Below are 22,101 nucleotides of genomic sequence, written 5' to 3' on the forward strand. Positions count from 1 at the left end.
TGAAGATAACAGTCCTTGTGGCAGAATATGATGTTGCTCCTAGATGTTCTCCTTTGTTTTCAAACACTCTGTCCCATTTCATGTTTCCACTGTGTGCAGCCTTAAACCTCTTTGATGCTGACTAATTGGGGGGGGTGGGAAGACAATGTAAAAGGGTTAATCCGTTACACTGGTATTAATGAATCAGCTGGATCCCTGCCATTTTCTCCCTTCTGGTTCACTTAGCACCGATTAGCACAAATGACACTTAGTTTTCTGGGAAGCAAGCTATGAGGATGGTAGGTAATGCAGACCTCAGATGAGAACAGCCTGGTCTCAGGTTAATACAGGTAAATAAATCCATGCCATGTGGGTTGAGATAAGAAAATAATCCTGTTTTCCTGCTGGACCCCTGAGAACACTGAGAGTGGTGGTAGGGCTGGGATATTTTAAGCTCACACGTGATAGATCAAAAGGTGGGCAGGTTGTTTTCTGAACTCCGTTCTTAAGTGTGCTGCTGGGGATTTGAGCTTTGGATATACTCACCTCACACCCATGCTTTAAAAGTGAGATGGTGAAAGAAAGCAATTATTTGCATGTCTGTGCAACTGAGAGCCCCTCTCTTAAATCCAAGACCTCTTGCGACAAAGTTTTGAAAAGTTTTGATTGAGTATTAATACGATGGTAATGTTTCTGGGGTCTGTCCTGAGCTTTTAATTTGGGATTCTGAGATAGTAATAAAAAAACACTAATTTCAAGATGTATTGTATTTTCATTACTTTTGATTGCAACTAGAACTGTAAATTGATTAAAAATGCAGGTGGGGAGAAGGAAATCATGCTTCAGGACACACTTGCAGTCCAGTTACTTTTTGCAATGTTTTTTACTAATTTAGAAAAAAACTCCAGCAAGACAAGCTCAGAATCCTTCTCTTACACCTTCTTTCAAAAGGTGCCAGAGTATTTTCTTCTTTCCCAAATCTCTCCAGTTGCTGGGATGATCTTAGAGGCAAGCTCACATCACAGATCTGAAACTTTTTATTGTAACAGAGCTTGTCTTCTGATCACAACCTTTCAGAGCAGCTGCCTATGCTTGGTCTGCCCTTGTCGGAGGATGGTGTAGAAATCATGGATTAGGTTGCTCATAGGAATATTTGACTTCAGATGTTTTCATTTAGGAGCAATTCTTCTGATTTAGTCACTGGATGGAAAGATGCTTTCCCACGTCTTAGAGCAGGTGTTTAACGTAGGTGCTTCCTGGGCACCATTTGGGAAGCTTGTTAGTAGTGCCTGCATGAGGAACCTGATCTCCTAACTTAGGGATCTATGTGGCAGCTATTCCCCTTCCCCAGTGAATTAGCCCCAAAACATTCTATGCATTTGTACACTACACCTGCATTTTAACAAACAACAGGCACAGTCTTCTGACCTCGAAGTTGATTAGAAAGTTTGAGACTTTGGTTTTGAGGCCTTTGTTCCCATTTAATCCCTTTGGGACAGGACAGTAATGCAAAGGAATTTTTTCTAACCACAAAAGTTTTGAAGTTAAATAGTGTGGGATATCTCGAAGGCAAAAAAATCCTGTATGCTGTCTTCTCCTATTTCTGGTCTTACTCTTTTGGGAGTTGTTTGGCCAATAGTGGTTTCGCTCACTGCCACCCAAAAGCAAAGGTGCTACTTTCCTCCACTTCAGGTGAATCTTACTTTGCTCCAGCTCTACTCTTTGCTGGACTTTGTCAGTTGGCTCAATTCCCAGAAAAACATGGGTTAATAAGCAGAAAGTTTGATGTTTGTCAGAGCAAGGGCGGGGCCTTTGAGTGAGGGGAACAGACTCTCATCCTTAGTGGTGGTGAGTGATTAGATGAGCTCTGATGGTCTCCCACAACATCACCTTTATTCAGGCAACAGTTAAACATGACTGATCGTATTGCATGCAGAAATAGTTGCACTGTTGAGAAAATCACCCTGTCTTAGGCTAGCTCTGTGTGTAACTGGGCTGATCTTTTGTTGCCCTGAAGACAGGCCAGTCCCTTCATTCTGCTTCAGATTCTGCCCTCCTGTTATTTAATTTCTCTGCAATGTTGTGAATTTTCATCTGAGTTAGTGTTGTGCTGTTCTGGTAAGATGGATTGGTTCGAAGGGGTTGAGTGATGGAGCAGGTAAGGCAAGAGGGAAGACAGAAATGGGAGGTATGAATGGAAATGCATCCTTGGGCATTGGTGTAATGCTCAACTGCGCAGATATCCGAGCAGTTCTTTTGGATCAGTGAGCTGAGTGGACACCGTAAGGAGCCAGACTACCCTCAGAATGGATGAGGGGAATGGCAAGAGCAAACAGCTCAAAATGAAGAGGAAAGACAGGTACAAATTTTTGCAGCGTTTGTCAACTGTGTACATTTTCTGTCCTGTGGCAGTGCTTGTGTGTGCCAAGCTCTAGGCACTAAATCTGTCGTCCTTACCTCTTCTTAAAGGAGATATGAAATCACTTGTTGTCTTCTAGACAGAGGACATGTCTTTGGCAAAGAAAGGGGTGTCATGTTGTGTTCGTGGCCCTGGATTTTTTTTTCCCTCTAGTTTTTCTACACATCAGGCTGCATAATGATTGTGGGCAGATCTCAGTGTGATCTAAATATAGGACATGTTTCTGAGTAGAGCACAGGTAAAGCAGTAACTGCATAATGGAAACTTAATTCTCTCTTGTTTTCTGAAAAATCATTAATCTACTGTAGTGCCTGCCTATCAGATACACGTGTACAGGTCTTTCTGACCTAGAATTTCATCTGCCAACTTACAGCCAGTTGAATAGGTATCTGGTAACACAGCCCTTTGTGCATGGGATGGGTTGTTTCATTGGCTTGTTTTGTGGGGAGGCAGCAGGGTGACGTTGTTGGTCTGAACTTTTCTCAGAGTACCGAGTTCAAAATGGATGTGGTAAGGACTATGGCTAGAAATGGCAAAGGAGTATGACTAGAAATGGGTAAGAATATCAATCAAGACTGATTTGGGTCTCCTCTTCACAAAATTCCTCATGTTCAGGGTTCAGGTCCGGGCACCTTAAACAGAATTTACAAAAATTGCATGACCTTACCTACTTTTCTTGTACCCACAAGAAACTAAAATACTTGGATGAATTCTTTGCATTAACCAAGCAAGATTTCAGATTTTTCATAGAATTACTTTGCCCATAGTTATTCTCTGAAGCATTTTTTTTGGAAGTCCTGAAAGAACTGTCATCATACTGTTTGCACCCAGAGAGGGCTCCTTGAACACAGCAATTAGCATTGTGTAGTCAGGGTTCACTTGTCTGATTCCCTGGAGCTGACAAAATGAAAACAAATGCAATTTTCTCACGTGGAAAAAGCAAAACACAGAAAACTAGTTGCAATTTTGAATGCTTAGGGATAAAAGGAAGAAAACAAAAAATATTTAATAAACTCTACTTTTCTACAGCCTACCGTTAATAAGAAAAATGAATATTTCCTAATATAATAACTTCTTTGGAGTTTTTTGGTATGCTTAAGAACTTCATCATATTTTTGATATATGAGTCCTATCACACCTTTAAAACTTTCCACATTGATTTGTATAATGTCTGGAGTGGAGGCTACATATAGATCCAAAATATTGCCTCCTTCTTTTTCACACTGGAAAGCAAGACTGTTTCTGTGACAGGGTATGTTTCCATAGAACAGCTGAGCCACTTAACTGTGTGAAGAAAGAGTCATCTTTCTTCTTGTTTCTTACCCCTAGAAGCAGGGTTTTTTCCATCACCCTTGTGCCAGCTTTGCCAGCTCATTTGACACCTCCAATTTAGCTCACTAAACTGGCAGCAAACTAACCCAGCAAGAAAGGGAGTATATATTTATCATTTTTCTAGCTAGTTTGGTGAGCTCAGGTGGCTCACAAGCACTCAGGAGAATTTGAGGGCCACCACAAAGGAAACAGCAGGAGCACTGGTGCTGGGAGGAGAGGCAGGACTGCTCCTTTTGGCAGTACCAAGCTGTTAGCCTGACTCAGCCACGTTGTGAAAGCTCACCCTTAGGTAATAATGTTCACACTACAGGTTGACTGACAGTTCTTCAAATAGTAGCCAGAAGGGAGTTACCAGCTGTACGTAGTTTGTTTTTGTAGGGTGGCCTTGTCTGTTTTCGGTGTGTTGTGTTTTGAAACAGATACTTATTCTATTCTAATTGTGTTATTGCATGAAAATGTTCTGCAGAAAAATTACATATGCAGGGCAGACCTGCCTGGGAACTTGGTGTTGAGCAAGTGGGTAAGGAGCCACAGAACCTGGAAAAATTTGTACTTCAGCTTCTGGGGCTCGCCTGTTGAATTTGGGGAAACTCAGAAACCTTTGTACTTCAAGTTGGCTGAATCTTGCAGGCTTGAAAACCTGAGCCAAAGCATGGTCCTTCATCTTTAAACATCAGGAAGTTTTTATTAGAAGATCTGGTAGCCCCTGTTAATGCACCTTATGCATCACCATGGATCTTGAGTGCCCATAAGTCTGGAGCTACCTTGAAAGCTTAGCTGCAGAGTTTGAAATCCACTGTGATGGCTTCCCAGAGCCTCTGTGGAAGTGGGTAGTTGCCAGCTCGGGAAACAGGAAATGCTCTTTTTCAGGTAAAAACTACCCACCTGCCTTTGTGCTCTTCAAGCTGGCGTGATCCTACATGGGTGTTTTGTTGTTGTTTTTACAAATTGAAATGCTTTATTTTTGGTTGGGAAATGCCACTTCTCTGCAGAGTTTGGGGAAGGGACTGATATACAGTGTAGGTATAACTTAACATAAGCATTCTTAGCCCTCAGAGGGTTTCACATCAGGAACGGCTGATGATAAAATTTACAGCTGCTCTGACCTTTCTTCATTTTCTCCATGTCTGATAAGAATATGGTACAAAGTCCTGGCAGATTTTTTAAAACAAATTTTAAACAAATTATTCAAGTATGAAATTGCTACATTTTTTCTCTTTGCTTTGTGGGCAGCATTAATGTCACTTTTTGGTGTACATGCAAACATTGAAAGATAGAGCCAAAAACATGTAGGCTGGACTGTTATATCTGTTGGTCTTGTGTCTTTGTAAATGGATATTTTGACATGGTGGGGCTTTTTTAGACTTTTTAAACCAAATTCCTCTATTCAGAAATTTTTTTATTCATCTCCTTTCCCCCTTCCAAAATAAATTCTGCCCTACTTTTTGAATACTTTTATTCTGGTGCTTTTTTGTACTGCTATTTTTTTTTCCTAACACATCTCCACTACTGTGTTTATGTAAATTAAAATGCAATTAAATGGTTAGAAAGGGTTTAAAGTACTGAAGCCATAAATACTAAAAATCTGTGAATATTTAATACTGTTTATGTCATTGCCTTTAAAATCAAGGAATCTAGCCATAATATGTTGAAGTGAACATTTTCATGTTGCTTGCCCACAAGTCAAAAGCAAAACAGAAGTTCCATGGTGTAGTTTCTTCTACAAAGCTGGCTTTAAAGTTCCTAGAAATACTAAACCAGCTTAAAGCACAAAAGTAATCGGGAAAATAACACTTTAATCCTAGTTAATCCACATTATTGACCTATGTGCTCTAGATAGATAGATAGATAGATAGATAGATAGATAGATAGATAGATAGATAGATAAAATTATTTAGTCCTTTAATCATCCGTGTGGAGCTTGTTATTCATGAAAGAGGTCTGATCCAAAAATCAGCTACTGTGCTGGTTTTTGCTGGTTTTGAGGACAGGTTAAATGGATTTATATTTTAGTTTTGAGGGAACTGCCTACTTCTTAACTTGGTTGGTTGGTTTTAGATACCTTTCATAAATCTGAGGTCAGAAGATGGTAATAATACAGTGGAATAATATTGTGTAAATCAAAAGTAGTTTCTCAAGGAGTTATGAAAGTAGAGAGCCTGTCTTTGTTTTATTGAATACTTTGTTGAGATTGCTTTTGGATGTAGGTTTTCCTGTTTTAAAATATTCAGAACCTTTGTGTACCAATTTGTAGGTATGTTTAGAAACTTGTGCTTGTTACTAAAAAAATCTGGAGAGTTTATACTTCTTTTTACAGGAAAACAAAACATGTTGTGTCCAGAAATACTCTGTGTGCATGTGTCAGAAATGCAGAAGCAGCAGTGGCTAAGGTTTTCTGCTCAGAATTGACATGATATAGTCACGGTGACACAATATTGCCAGGCTGCTGTTTAGTAGATAACTTCTGAAAAAAAGCAGGGAGGGAATCTTATTTGAACCACAGTATTTGTAAACCTTCTGATGGAATCTTAGATATTGTGATTATTGCGATTTAAGTTTCTGCATCAGGAGTACTGTGCCTGTAAGTCACACAGACATAAGTGTGTATCAGTGTGTGTGGTCTTTATGTTTTGAATTAATTATGCTTAACCTTGTTTCAGAATGAGGGGGGGTTTCCATGCCTCTGAGAGGATCGTAGCACTCCAAAGTATTAAATGATTATTCCTTTGGAGATTTCACATAACTGTGCTGCATAAAAGTTACCTTAAATGAGTCTTCTGTCCTATGCATTAACTCTTCTCCCACTAAGTATTAACTCAGCTTTCTGGTACTTTCAGAGTTTCTAGAAGATATGACAATAGACGAGTTAGTAATAAATAATAGGAATGTTGTAGGCAGCTGCTGACTTAAAGTCTAGTTATTGAGGTGAGATTGTATGTGATCATCTGCTCATCACAGTGCGTTCCCACAGTTTCCCACAGCAGACAGTGGGACAAAGATGCAAGTGGCCCTAATATGGGTAGACTGAGTGACTGATTTACAAATTTTGCAGTGGGATTTTCCCTTCTTCTCCATTATAAAAGAAATATTTCTTGTTTCAACATAGCTGAAATGCTATCGAGAGAGTAAAACACACAGTGTTCCCTGGATTATTTTCTCAATGATCATTTTGAGGATCTCCTAGTCCTTCTACCCTGCTAGAACAGCCCTGGGTGTTTCCCTGCATTATTGCAGTGGCCTCCCTTGCCTTCATTCCCAGTGACCAACCGCAGCAGTATTTGCCAGTTGACCAAGCAGGCCAAGAATAACAGAGCAATGAGTTTTTCCTTCAGCTGGGGCATTACTCCTGGTCTCTTTTTACTACCCAGCTGCAGATGGTTATATTCTGTAAATATCTCCAAGTCTTCTATCTCTGTGCCAGTTTCAACCACATTGGACAATGTTTTCCTGCGTTATCAAGGAGAGAAGATTAGACATGTAAATCTAATTCCTTAGGAAACCAGCTTAAATTTGCATTTTTTGTTTTTTTGACGTAATTTGCATTTATGTAGCAAGCTTCACATGCAAATATCAGGCTATCAGCCCCTCAGATTTTGACTGGCAAATACTTTTAATGCATGCTGGACCTACTGACATGCAAGTTACACAGTGTAACCATAAGACTGAAGAGTCAGACCACACATCAAGTTTGTAAGTGCTAGGAAAAATCCTTGTCCTCATCTATGGGCTTCAGTGTGCTGTTTGCTTTCTGGACAGGATTACCTTTAGAACCACTTCACGAGTAAAATAGGAGGAGGGGAATTCTAATGTCGTAGTTAAGTAACGATAGTGAAATAGTTTTTATTTCATAGTGAAAAGTTGAATGTTACAGTAAATATTTACCTTTTGAACCACAACTGAGCCTGTAATCTGAGACAGGTTTTATAGGTTGAATAACTAGTGACAAGAAAATGATATGGCTAAAACGTGTTAAAGGGGATGTTTCTTGCCAGCACTGTTCTGTGTGAGCTGTGCTATTGCCTTTGTCTAAATTTGTTGTTATTACTGATGTTTCCCCAAAACCTTCTACCGTTCACCAGGAACTGAAGATGTAAAGACTTTTATTGTTTCAAGAGTAAACTTTTTGTCATCCATAGAAGCGAAATAAGAAAACTTAGGTAGTATTGTGAAGATCATGAGTGTCATATTCTCATCAAAGGTAAAGAAGGGAAAGTTAGGCCAGAGAAATAGAACGAACAAAGGCAGACGAGTTGCCTTTATCCCCCTCCCTTGGAAAAGCAGAAAGGATCTAGTGGGAGACTGTAATCATAGAAGAAAATCTAGCTTGCAAACTGATGCTTCTTTTGCACTTGTTGCATGCCAGCCTGTCCATACAGTGGACTTGGATTAGGTGAAGTGTAGACATCTTCCACTACCCAGGAAGCAGATTTGAGGGTGAAGTGGAAAGAGGTTGTATAAATTAACATTAAACTGCTTGAAAGTCTAAAAATTTAAGAGGCTTTATATTTTATTTTTAACCTTAAAACAATGTATTTATTCTGTGCAATAATTGAGGTGGTCTAGATGACCACGACGATCATCTATCATCGCTCAGTGATTATGTCTAAAAAAAAAAACAAAAACAGCTTATCAGCTTCTAAAACTATTCCTTTCAAAAAAGTAGATTTAATGGTTTGTTTCCTCAGAAAAGTGTGATTCACTTGAGCTTGGATTTGTTTTGCTGTGAAGAGGAGTGGCTTAACTGACAGATGAAGTGAATGACAGGAAGATTTAAAGGTTCTCTAGGAACGTCAAGAACTATGACAATGCATGTAGAAACTGGCCCATGTCATCTAATCTACGTCTTCTAGGCAGTTTTGCTGTTTTTTTTTTTTTTTTTTTTTTTTGTGGGCCAATGTTCATGATAAATGCTAACATGCAATAGGTATGCTGGGGATTTGTCTGCAGAATAGTATCAGTTGAACATGGGAAGAGCAAGTTTTGAGGTTTTCCCTGAGGCACTGACACACATGCCCAGATAAGCACAATTGTTGGGTCAGAAGAATTAGAAGACATGCATTTCTCTTGTGTAGCTCTTTCTATCCTTATAAAATGATTGAACATGTCTTAAGCTCTTACTTGGATCTATACTGTTGATTGCTTCAGTCCTAAGGATATATTGAGTAGCTGGTTAGTCACATCACATGCTCATTCTGATAGCACAGCTAGATAAGAAAGGTGTGGCAGCATCTATGGTAATGAACTCCAGAGTGGGATTTCCAAATAGCTAGATGGAAAAGTGAGATCTATGGAAACATATGCTATAGTGAGGGGGTTCAGTGTTATTGTGGACTACTGAGAAAGGCTGGCATGCACATATAATGGAGGAGACAGAACTTACATGGATGCATCACACCAGTAAATCAGAATGAGATTAATTCTAGGCATTTCTTTATGTTTGACATGAAATTCTCACAAGTTAAAACCAAAGTAAAATAACATTTTATCATGGGGGATCCTGGCTCATGGATGAATTAATTCTACAGCTTACTTTGAATGTGACTGTGGACATGGAAGTAACAAATAGTAGGGGGATAACTGAGAGATGAGAAATGCTGTGGAATCTCCATCTTTGAAGCCTCACAATTCAACTGGACAACCTGAGGAACATAGTTTCTTTCACTTTGAAGTTATCCCTGCTCTGAACTAGAGGTTGGACTAGTGTGATCTCCAGGATTCCTTCCAACCAAAATTTTACTATGAAACTTTGGCTTTGGATTCATCAGCTTTCTGAAAGAGTTGGGCACCTCTTAAAAGAGAGCCATATAAATATGGGGGTGGAGGAGTTGGAACGATTTAGCCTCAGTGAAGTGGTTGGGAATGGAGTCAAATTTAAACTCTAAGGGTCTTTGTTTTGGGATTCAGTAAAACTTTTAAGAAATTGGAAATGCAGAAAAGCACAGAAATAAAATACTTTTTGCAAACTGAAAAGTATGTAGATCTGGGACATGGAAACTGTAAAGGAGCCTCTAATAATCTCATATTGTTTTTCTATTGCCATCTTCCTAAAAGTTTTTGTTTGGGGAAAAAAAATTTCCATAGGGGCATTTCTGGTTTCACTGTGATCTTGATAGTGGGATGCAGGTTGAGAAGACCCTGGCAGAATTGTTTAGGAAAATCAAGACTCTACGTTATTGCCTGCAGAAGGATGGGATACCAAAATCAGACTGGGTGGCAATTTGGAGTGCCACTCCCATAATCTTCAGTGGCATGTCTTGTAGTTGGATTTGCTATTCCTCTTGATTGGGAAAGGGCTGAACCTCATTACTTCATGTCTGTCAATGCTGAAACATTCATGATGATGTTTACCTTGTTAGAGTTTCCCCCCCTGCCTTTTACAAGTTTGAAGAAAGCAGTGTTTTAGGATTTTCACTGAAGGCTTTATATAGATTTTTCTCATGGTTCATCAGGAGAATTAGAGAAGATACTGGTTAAGTTCTACTCCCAATCAAAGATTTATTTGTAGGACTCCTTAATACACTGTTGAAACTCAGTATGAGGCTACCAAATACTTACCAGACCTTTGCCTTAGCATGGGCTTACACAGACTTCCTTCTCATTCACTCTTATGCTGCATAGGCTCTTAAACTTTTGTTTTGCTGGAAGCTGCAGCTGTGGAGAATCTTTTTGCTGATATAGTCGGTTTTTTTAGGGGATATTATTAGCTTGTTGAAATGAAACTGCTGTTGATATGAAAAGCTTTCATATGAAACCAGGATGAGGTGACCTGGAACTAGGATGACTTCATTATTTTGCCAGCTATATATATTCTTATAAGGCTATTATGTCTTGGCCATGTGCATATGGAAGTCAATGAGGATTAATATGTAGGTTTTATAACACGAATACTAAACAGAATGATAGCCTCACTTTTAAGAATATAGAAGAACTAACTATTCATCAGTGTCCCATCTGGCCCATTGAAGAGGATAGCAACTGGCCAGTGCCTTATTTGATTCAGATGGATCATTGAGTGGTCTTTGATCACCAGTGGAAACAGTTAAATTACTTACAGTTTATTGTGTACAATCCATTCAGGACAGGTGGAATAGACGATCTTTAAAGTTCTTTCCAGCCCAAACCATTTTGTGATTCTGTGCTCATTAGCAAAAATTTCTACTGGTCTTCCCTCTGTCCTGTCTTCTGTTGTCTTGATCACATAAATCCACCACAATTCTATGTTCTGGGTACTTCTGTCAAGGCTCCCTAGTGTCACCCTACTGCAGTCTCCAGCTCACTCACTGGATGGGAATTGACTGGTAAATGGAAGCTGTGAGACCCTGACAATGTGTGCTGGACAACAAAGAAGGGCTGGAGGAGGCTGAGCAGAAACATATTTCATCCCTGCTGAAGGAGCTAGAGGCTATTAAATGAGGCTGAAAGAAGAGCAGGACTCAGAAAAGGGGTACCATCAAACCCCTTCTGAGACTCAGATGTTCAGAGGGCAGAGCGAATTACAGCACGTGTGAGATAGCTCCCTAGACTGAAAGCACTGCCACTACTGATGGACTAAAGCCTGAAATTCTGTTAGTGTATCCTGGAGCAGGGTAACTTAAAATTAGTGTGCCTAGCCTTTCTTCCTTATCTCCGAGAGGGGAAGATTTATGAGTGAGAAAGAGGGAAAAGAAACTGCAGTAAAACCTTGGTGCTTCCACAGAGTCATTCTCTCCTATTTTCAGATCCTACTAATCCTCTCTTAAAACTTTTTGTCTTTTTGCTGCCAAGTAGAAGCCAGAATACTCTTTGTTCTTGCCATGTCTATGCAGGATAAAGAAGATAATAACAGGCAACAAAGAGTTAAGCAACTAACTAAAGTATAATGGAAAATAGCTGTCTTCCTTTTGAAGCTGAAGGTGACATTTGAAAATCCATGTATTTGGTAGCCAGTTACTGCTTGCTGTGTTGTACGTGCTTCACTGTCTCACAGGATTCTTGCACAGACCAGGATAGATAATGGCAATCTACATTATAGAGGACTCTAAAATACATTTACAATTGGTTTTAATTTATTAAACTGAGGGGTGGGCTAGACTTTTAAATGCTGTCTGTTGATCAAGAGACTACACAGCTTGAGGTTAACAAAATGCTGGAAGAGGAAAGAGTATAAATAGAAACACCACTTCCTTGTTGAGTAGAAGCCAAACTTGTGGTTGAACCTTTCTATATGAGTTTGCTGAGGTCCAGATAGGCAGCTGAATGCAGATTTCTGAAGACACCAAAAATTCTGTGTTCTAAGGGAGGATGTACGTAGTACAGAATAAAGACTGGGCTGGGTGTTTCTTTCCTGTGGAACACCTGGCTGCAGTTCTTGGAAAAAGAAGATACCAGTGGAACTTGGAGAATGTTGGTATAAATCCAGCACCAGCTCAGTGAAAGGACAAATGCATGTCTGACCTTTCAGTGCAACACGGATTATTTGGGCCTGGAAAAGGCATAACGTAACTTAAAAGCAGCCTCCCAAGACTAAAGATTTGAAATACGGGCTTATCTGGACAGTAGGATAAATATGCCTACTGCTTTCTGTTCTAACTTAAAATATTTTTCCATTGGTAAGTAGGGGATTATTTTACAGTAATAAGCATGATTATTTTCTTCCTGATAAATTTTCCCAGTAATGTTCTGCATGTTATAGATTATGCTTCTGATTTCTAAACCTAATTACGCTGAAGTGCCCTTCATTTCTAATTCTTACAGACTTTAAACGGTATATGACATTTTCTGATATATGACATAGATTTATTTTCTGTAGGAGTTTTATGACTAAACCTTTGCACAGTGCTTAAACCAAGGGATATATGAGCCAGAATCTAATTGTTTTGTTAAATGAATCATTTTGTGTTTTGTCTCTTGGTTAAAATACAGCTTTAAACTTCCTCTCGTTCAAAAAATTAATTCAAGAAATTTTTTGGCCTTTATTTTTACAAGAGGTTAGGCTATATGATTACACTGGTCTCTCTGGCCTTATCTGTGAATATGTTTACAGTTAAGCTCTGATGAAAGACTTTTTAGGGGAGTGTTGGCAGATATCTGGTAACCCTTCTTACTAAAGTCATGTATTTGTGATCTTTTTTCCAGAGCCAGATTTCAGTTGCTTAGTTTGGCAAAATTGTAATTATATACCTGTTTACATCAAGACTGTGTAAGAGGAACTGTTTGTGTTTGTTTGTGTTTTTTCTCAGCGTGTTTAAAGGCAATTTGAATTGTGAAACAATATATGTATCGCTACATTTTTGCCTTTTTAAGGGCTTATGAACTCTGGGAATTGGATGTCAAAGTTCTAAGTAAAAAAAGTTATTTCTCATCAAATGAGCTGTTCCTATTCTTCCTTTCCTGTGAACATTTTTGACCTTTGGTCCTGATTTCAAAACAGTATGTCTTTTCATCTTCAGGAAAACTAATCACAGGGAAAAAGTATATTCTGCATAGCATTAACACACAAGAAATTCTTTTTTTAGTTGTTTGTTTTTTTTTTTTTTATATGAAAACTTCAGAGTGCTTTCTCGGGAATGGTATTGGTTCCTTTGTTTCTTAAATCTCTGCTGTTACTCTTTTTTAGCATGTTTATACATACACCCAACTTTACCCAATAGGTCCCTTTGCTCCTGACTGGCTATGCAGCTTTGCCCCTGCACACTTGGTGGGTTGTTGTACAGCTCACTTCACTCTACTTACATCTTCACAAGCCTCCATGCAGCCAGCATAAGTTCCTGTGATAAATCCTGATTTCAGGGAAGGGTATCCTGTGGAGTCTTTCCTCCTTCATTGTTCGTGGAACGTAGGACTAGAACAGAACACAAAAAGGTCATTCATCTTCTTTGTCTTGCCAGGGTTGAAACCATTCATGGCAGATGTTTCTTCAACCTACCTCTGAAATCCTTTGGAGATGAACCACTGTTTAGAGAAACCATTTCCTTAGGTTGTTCAAAGTGTTTAAGTAGCCTTACTCCTGGAGAAACTCATCTAGCCTAAATCTGGTACAATTTAAACTTGTTTGCACTCTCGTCCACAGCAAATGTATCAAAAATATGGCTTACTGTCCTCTTCATATATCTGTTAACTATTTTTACACCTCCCCAAGGCAGACTGTGTTTACAAGGTCCCTAATAATTTTTCTTTGTAGGACTCTACTTCATTACAAACATAAACTAATGGTTTGACATTATTTATTTCCATGGTTGTTATTTATCTTATCACCTTATAGGCGCTTAAAAACTGTGTTTTTTCAAGTAGTGGGGGTGGAACTGAAGAATGACTGATGCCCCATCTCCTTTGGTTCCCTCCCCCTCCTTTCCTTTTTTTAAGAGCTGTGAGTTCAAGTGCTTTGGAGTATTATGCAGAGAATTACTAGTTTCCTGAGAAGCGTTTTTCAACTCCAGAAAAGGTCTTGGAAAGTCTAGACATTACTGGAATTAATAGGCACTAAAGAGCTGTGATAAAGATGATGATGATTCTCAGCATACACTGTTAGGAATAATACTTGGGTATTGAAAAGCGGGCACAAGGACCAGATATTACTGCTTGTTTTCATAAAATGCTTTACCGAATACTGCGTTGTACTTGGGGGATGTGGCCAGTCAGACCTGGGGAACTGATGACAGTGCAGAGCAAATGTGGATGGACCCGGGTGTCATTGGCTCTCCAGGCTAACTGGGCATGGGCAGAATCTGGCTGCCGTTCCCAAAGGCTTCTGCCAGGTGCACTGGCTCTACCTATACCTCTGGAGAAAATGGAACAGGACAGCCAAAACCAGCAAAGAAGTTAAACTACAGTAACTTGAACCCTTTCATTTAGAATTGTTGATGCTAGACCGTTAAGGAGTTAAATAATTTAAATAGTTGACACAGATTTGTTCCCAGGTTTTGCAGATCACTTCCTAATGTTTTTCTCTTTACTTGTATTCAAATTTGTAAAATACAGATGTGGCAACAGAGTTTCCCCTTTCTCGGGGAATCATATAATTTGATTTTAGGAAGACTGAAGAGTTTTTCTTATTCTGTATAAAAGATGAATGATTTTAGTGATTTAATAGGGTTTTTTCACTTCTCTAGGTGACACGGTTGATGACCAAAGTAGAGAGTCAAAGGATAAAACTTCATTTCCGGAGACCAGACCAACACATAACCAACCTCCACAGGTAGGAGACTATTTCCTTTCCTACACATGATGAAACTTCTGTAGCAGCTCATTTAACAAGCGTGAATGTCCTGCAGGAGATGGTGTCACCATATTCTCATCTTCCATCATAGGCTGAGTGACTACTCAGCCTTTCTTGTCATCTATCATAAAAGCAGCACTGCTGCTGATTAGATGGCAATAAATACCAAGCCCACTGCTATCGATTTGAAAAAGAAATAGTGGAAGGCTGGGCTGTATGGTTTTGCTGAGTATCTTATTTTTATACTTGGGTTGTGCAAGCATGGAACTGTAGCTAAAATTTTAATGAATTGCATAGAAGCATTAGTGTGGTGAGTAGTGATGGAAAATGTCACACATTTATGTAAGTCACTTATTTCCACTATTACCATTATAAGTAATGTGTTGTAAATGTCTGAGTATAATTAGACTGTCCTTATTGTGTGTTTCCTTTCTGTTTCACTACTATGTGGCTGTAAATCTGGACTTCTTTTTCTTTGGTTTATTAAATATTTGATGCATGTTTACTGAAGAGAGCAGTGAATGTTGCACCTTCAAGAGTGGTCAATATGTATGTGAGATCTGTAGTCTTCTTTTTTAATTTAAAATTAAAAACTGTGGTCCATACTGAAATCTTTAATTCATTGTAAGTAATGAGTGGTTTTGTGGAAGTACGAATAAGTTCCAATTAATCACGAAGTTTTTAATCTGACTTTTGGATCCATGCACATCTGAGCCAGGGTGTTTTGCAGCTGAAGTCCTGTCGATTTGGGCAGTATAATGAATAGGTGTTGTAGTTACCTACTGCACAGACCTAGTTTTGTCTGATGTGATTCTCTTCCTGGGTACAGTGAACTGCCAGTTATTGCAGCACTGGTGGTTTGTTCAGTTCTGTGGAATTTTAGGAGTAGAGGAACTTGTATAGATTCTGAGCTTTATCAATTAGAGGGAAGAAGCAAAGTTTTCAAAGTAAAATAGTAGATATTACAGTGAAAATAGATTTATTTTCACCTTTCTATTAAACGACTTAAATGTCACAAAGCTGCTTGAATGAACTGGCTTGCGACAGCATCAGTTGAATTAAGATACAGCACTTGGTAGTATCTAGGCTATTCATTCCAGTCTAGATAGTTTTTGGACTTCACATTTACTCAAAGGAATTCTCAAGTTCTCAAATTAAGTAGAGTAACTAAGGATCATAGAAATTAAATGGATAATTCCGACCTTTAGGAAAGCAATATTCCCGTTTGCAGTGGTGAATATATTTCTATAAATTTGTGAGAGAACTGTACCAACTTAGAGAAACTGGAAAAACATTGTAGTACATATTCAGTATATCACTGAGACATAGAACATCAATTTAAATAATAACTTTGTTAGCATTAAAACATGAATACTTGATAAACATAGAAAAGTATGTTATAAGATACTTGTTAGACCACGAAGTAGCATCAAATATTTGTAGTGCATAACTGAACAATAGTGTGTTTAGTTCCTCAACTGCCTCTTTCTATTACTGGAAATTTGCTTTTATTTTTAAATATAAACTATTTAACAACTTATTAAATATAAACTTGGTGGAACACGGAAAGTGCTGTTGGAAGTGTGATTTAAAGAAGAATGAAATAATACTTTGTTCATGGATCACTTCCTCATTCTAAAGGGAAATGAAGTTTGAGTTTGGTTTTTTGAAGAAAGTATTTTCTGGAGTATTTTTTAGTAACTGCCATCATCTTTGGAATTTCCCATTTACTTAGGTACTATTCTATTTGTTTGCTGTACAATTACTGAATTTTAAGGTACATGTTTATGTATAATCTTGTACAGATAATTTAAACTAATGTACAAATAAAGATTTACACCAAGATCATCTTGCTGGAACTAGGAACTTGTTACAGAAACTCTTGTAACAATTGTCATACATGCAGTCAGCATTAATTTTAAATGTTTCAATATTGCATTCATGTTAGAGGAACTGCAGATATTCAAAAACTTGTTGGAGGAAGGCCAACTTTAGCCCAAACATTTCACCTTCTGCTTCAGACAGTAGGAACAGAAGCTCATGGTGTCTCCATCTCTGCAAGTAGGGACAGAAGTTTGGGAGGGTCATCTTCTGATGCCGAGTCAGTCCTAGAGGGATGTGTTGTCCAGCAGGGTAATGAGCGCTCTGGGCCTAATCAAGCATGTCTGATCCCACTGAAGTTGCTTCAGGCTCATGAACTCATACACACATTTAAGTGCTTTTCTGGATTGGGTCCAAAAGGGTTAGTGCTCTGCAGGGCTGAGAACTTAAATTAGTCTCTTTGTGACTGCGAAATACAAAGCTTCTAATTTTAACTGCAACATCATCATATTAGAAAGAGATACTATGGGTTTATTTTTTATGCTTGTGATTTTTCCATTATTATAGTACGATTTTCAGATAATTCAATCTTTATCTGCTTTCACTGGGAATTTGAGGTTATAGAAAATAACAGAATGGAAGGGTTAGTTTTGATATATGAAGAGTGCTAGAAACCCCAGTAATGTGCTGGGTTTATTTTTGATAATGAGCTATTCCACTGGTAAAGCAAATTTGTGTGACCATGTATTTTTGCCCTACTGTGAATACAATTATGTAGCATACCTATTAGGAGACATAAAAAATATTTTTGACAGATGGTATGGCTGTGAATTAGGATTTATGAAGATTATTGTATGTCTGGTGTCCAGGACACCTGGGATTATTACATTGATGTAAGGCACAACAACAACAAAAAATTACATTTCTGGTAATCGCTGCAGTGTTTTGTGTCTCCCTACTGTTACCCTAAGAAGCAGCTCATGTTCATTTGATATTGCACTTCTTGATAATCTGACCTGCGCTCTTTAGCCAACAGATGTCAGCAGATTTAATGAGTGAAAACTGTACTAGTGAGTATATAAAATAAACTACAAAAAAAAGGAGCCATCTTTAAATTGTAAATTAAGATTTTTATCTTGCTGTGTGTTCTTTTTTTTGTTTTGTTTTTCTTTGTAGTCCTAATTCTCCCTCAGATACTTAAAAGCCATTGCCTTCTATCTAAGGAGCTTGTTATACGTTTTCTAGGGCAAGGGAGAATCCCCCAAGGGATTGCTTAATCCATAATTATCTAATTTATATGTTGTTGTTATAGCCACTCTTAATTATATACCTTGCTGTGATACTTATCATCTTAGGACTTAGTTTTCTTTATGAATTGTATTAGTTATGTTATGGTTCTTGTGCCCTTTCTTTTCATAATTTGCTTCTGAAAGCTGAGAACATAGCAGATAGAAAGCCCATGTTTCCTGAATTAAATTTAAAATTATCAATGGTTTTCTGCATATCAATAGTGATGTGCACCATTTTGGGCAAGAATCTAAATAAATTAGAAAAAATATTTTTGTGTCTGAATTGACAGATATCTTCCTCATTAAAGTCATCCTTTGTAAAGCTGCTATGTAAGGATTCTAAGTGGAGGTAAATAATATTTTCCTAGACATCTGGTCAGGGGACATATGAGTCAACTGAAAAGACAGAAACACTATGAGATATAAAATATCAAGGAAGAGATAATGGGAATTGTGAATGTATGTACAGAGTAGGGGAAAAAGAATTTAATTTTTTTTTACCTTTCTGGTGAAATTGACAAGTGCTGCTGAATTTGATAGACCTTTAAGATATCCTTTTTAGAGCAGACCAGCTGGTGTAATTCAGGGCATGATTAAATATATTAATGTTGTCTTGTTTTTACTTTTTAGATGATTATTATTATTATTAAAATTAGTTAGTTCTATCAGAGCTATTATTACCTGGTTTCTACTAAAGCTTGGGTGTTCGGATTATTTTTACAAGTTACTGGAAAAGGAGGTATTGCTGATCCCACCTCTGTTCAGTCACCCAGCTCTTAGGTTATGGTTCAGGGAGTCCCATATTTAAACTCTCAAGAAGGGTGTTTTGGGCTAGATTTGTTGCATGAATTTAAATTCCCTACATTTACTTTAGAGAAAGTGGTTTGTATTTCAAAATTACTGTGGTCACATTGTTTGTGATTAGTTTGCTCTTTTTTTAACAAAATCCAGTGTCTATCAAAAATGTTGCTGCTTAGTTCAGCTATTTGTTTTTTAAAGCTCTCATAAGGTTGAATTCTAGCTCATGGCCTGGTTAGATTAATTGCTTGTCATATGTCGTATTAACTCTAAGATCTTCTTTTTTACATATAAAGCTCTTAAAGCATGTTGGTCCATATTTTCTCCCTTCTTAATTGAGTATGTAAAGCAATAATCACTTAATGAAATTATCCACTCTTAGAAGGGACTGAAATAAGACTGTCTGCAGCAAGTCATCAAGCAGGTACTTTTTTCTGAATGCTGGTACCATCAGAAGAAAGATCTTATGTTTTACTTAACTATCATGCATGATCATAAGCTATAAGAAGTGAAGTTTTAACTACTTTGAAGAAGGATGACTTGTGTTTAGTGTAGGCAGCTGCAATGGATATGATCTTTGTTTCTTAGCTTCTTTCATCCTTTGCATGTATAGTAAGTAGCTGGCAGTTTTTTGGGAGGATCCATATGCAGCCACAGATGGAAATTATGTGCAAAGTAGAGCTGCCATATGATAAGAAAGGCACAGTATATGGTTGTGATCTTATTGAGAATGAAGGTAAATAGCCCATTCAGCTAAAAAAGACCAACTATTACATATGACAACTATCACTATGCAATAGCATATATACTTTATAAAACTTCATGATATTGTAACGTTCATATTGCTATCTGTTTGATAATTGACCAAAATATTTAAGAGGCCTTTTCACAATAGGAAGATCCTCAGAACATACAGACTAGTGGACTTCTGTCTGTCCTTAACAGTGGGGCAATGCAGGGTTTATGTACATACTATGTATAAAAGTATTAGATGTATGTACATACACATGTAAAATTTAAGCAATGTGATCATCCCTGAGAAAGTCTCCTTCTTATTTCACAAAGGATTAGTTGCAGTGGCCTCACAAACAGCATTTTATAAACTCTGATTTGTGTGATCTGTTGACTCAACCAGCAAGACCTGGGGGTGTCTTGTAAGACTTTAATCTTGTAGGGTTTTTCTCAATTCTGAAGTGAATAGTTAGGCTTGTTATATGTGTAACGTGACACACAGCTGGGGTTATTTCAGATACTTAGCAATGACAGTAGCATCAAGAATGCTATGTCCATTGCCTTTTTCTTAAAGGAAAACATCATATTTTTAGATATAGGGAACTTGAGTGAGAATTGAGAGATGTGAATTGACGTGGTTGTCACCAACTTCCCCTCTGAATTTAGAAAACAGTTCATTCTCAAAAAAATAATGCAGTGCTGTCTTACAAGGCACTTTTCTATAGCACTTTGCAAGTGTGAAATACTCTTAAACCCTTTGAATTATTGAAGCCTTAGAGTCTTAAGGTGGGACGTGAATGTTTTGTCTGGCCAGCAAATACATGTAAACACAATAAATGGACTGGAGCATCTATCCCTCCCACAGCCCTCCCTGTGGAGTCTGAAGTCTGTGCTGAAGCCAGTTTGTACAATTTGTGAGGTTTGAGCAACAGAAGACAAAAGTCACGTTCTGTGGGGAAAGAACGACAGACACACAAGTTTGATATATTTTCATAATTTAGTGTCTATAAATATCAATGTATGTACCCACATGTAATAAGTTCATAAAGTATTATAATTGGCCTGATTTTCAGCCTCTTTACACTGAAAGCTAGGCTTTGGTAAAGGAACTTACACACGAAATGGTGATCAAGGCACATGTATCCAGAAGCACAATTTGCATACCTCCCTCTTTAGTTTGGGCAGGCACTCACCAAATGCTTGACTTAACTGCGTGCTTGTTCAGTTACACTGGTTGGTTATTTGTAGCAGGAGATACTCAAACTGGGTGCCCAGATGCTCCCATCACATTTTTTAGCCTTTCTCTAATTTTGGGATCTTCTGACTAGCTTAATCCCCAGATAAAACTACTGATTCTTGTGTATCTCTTGCCCAAATACGTGTGGTTAGACTAAAAGCCAATGATGCTGGTTCACTTTGCTGCTGTCAACAAATTGATCGGTCAGTCATCCTGCCTCTCAGAGCAGCCCTTCTGGGCTTTCCAAATATTAAAATTGATCTAAAATGCAATGTAGATCATGCATCACTTGATGAAATAGTGTGCGAATACAGCCTGATGGTGCAGTGATATTTACAACATGATGCATTAGCGTGAAATGGTGGGTGAAAGACTGTAGTGTAGGGTAGCTTATTAATAATTACTCTAAACACCAAGTAAGGAAAATAACAAGGTCTTTAGGTTATTTGCACTGCCCCTTCCAGGGGAAAAAAAATAACCAAACACAAAACTCACCACAAACAGCAGTGGGCAGTCCATTTTAATGGGAAGGAGGCATGACATGAAAACTGCCCTATTTCAGGCCAGAATGTTAATATTGATAAGACAGGAATATGTTTCTCTGTGCTTTCTGTCAGTGTGCTTTGATCCTTTCACCACAATGGACTACTGATGTAATTTTTGCCTTATAAAAACCAAACCAGAACTTTACAACTTTTGTCCTCACTGTGAAAGACTGTGCACTGGGAAGCACATAGTCAAATTTTGTTCTAAAGCACTTTTTAAAAAGACAGGATAAAATGTAAATTTATTGTTTACGATTTTGTTTTCTTTGCTTTCACAGTGTTACAAATTTTAAGAATATGTTTCTAGTGTTGTAATGTGATTAGTAGTCCTGCTTGATAAAAACAGATCTGTGTTAAAAAAAAAAAAAACAAAACCAAACCAAAACCAAAAAGTACCCTTCTTCCTCTTCATTGTGGTCCAATTATTTTCCATCCACAGAGAACCAGGAGGGTCAAAGAGGCCACCTTGTTTGAAAGAAATGACCAATATTTGTTTCCTTTTATTTACTTAATTAATTATTTTGCCCTTTACTGCTTTAAGAGTTCTCACACTTTTATTCCTGAATCTCAAAAGCCTGAGCAGTAAGTGCTAAGGACAGCTCAGTCTTGTTGCTGTTTGCAGACTGAAGCTTTACAAACTCTGGCTCCTGGTAACCTGTTTACTGAAGGTGGTGTTGACAAGTGCTCCAGCTACAGACTGTGTATGGAGTAAATGAAAGTCAAATATCCATCCTTCCTTTTCCTTACTAACTCAG

The 22,101-nt window shown here is 37.9% G+C and overlaps 1 protein-coding gene across 4 annotated transcripts in view; it reads left to right on the forward strand.

The window, feature by feature from the left end:
• UMAD1 (UBAP1-MVB12-associated (UMA) domain containing 1) overlaps positions 1 to 22,101 on the forward strand; it is a 77,374-nt gene that overhangs the window by 44,317 nt on the left and 10,956 nt on the right. For all 4 annotated transcript variants that reach the window (XM_027910946.1, XM_027910954.1, XM_027910961.1 and 1 more), the window contains one exon: positions 14,818 to 14,903. In XM_027910946.1, coding sequence (XP_027766747.1) covers positions 14,818 to 14,903 — 86 coding nt within the window. The remainder of the gene's footprint in view (positions 1 to 14,817; positions 14,904 to 22,101) is intronic.

The sequence above is a fragment of the Empidonax traillii genome, unplaced genomic scaffold, assembly GCF_003031625.1.
Source record: "Empidonax traillii isolate 1590-97213 ecotype Southwest subspecies unplaced genomic scaffold, ASM303162v1 scaffold30:size3273891, whole genome shotgun sequence".
In the NCBI taxonomy this organism is placed as follows: Eukaryota; Metazoa; Chordata; class Aves; order Passeriformes; family Tyrannidae; genus Empidonax; species Empidonax traillii.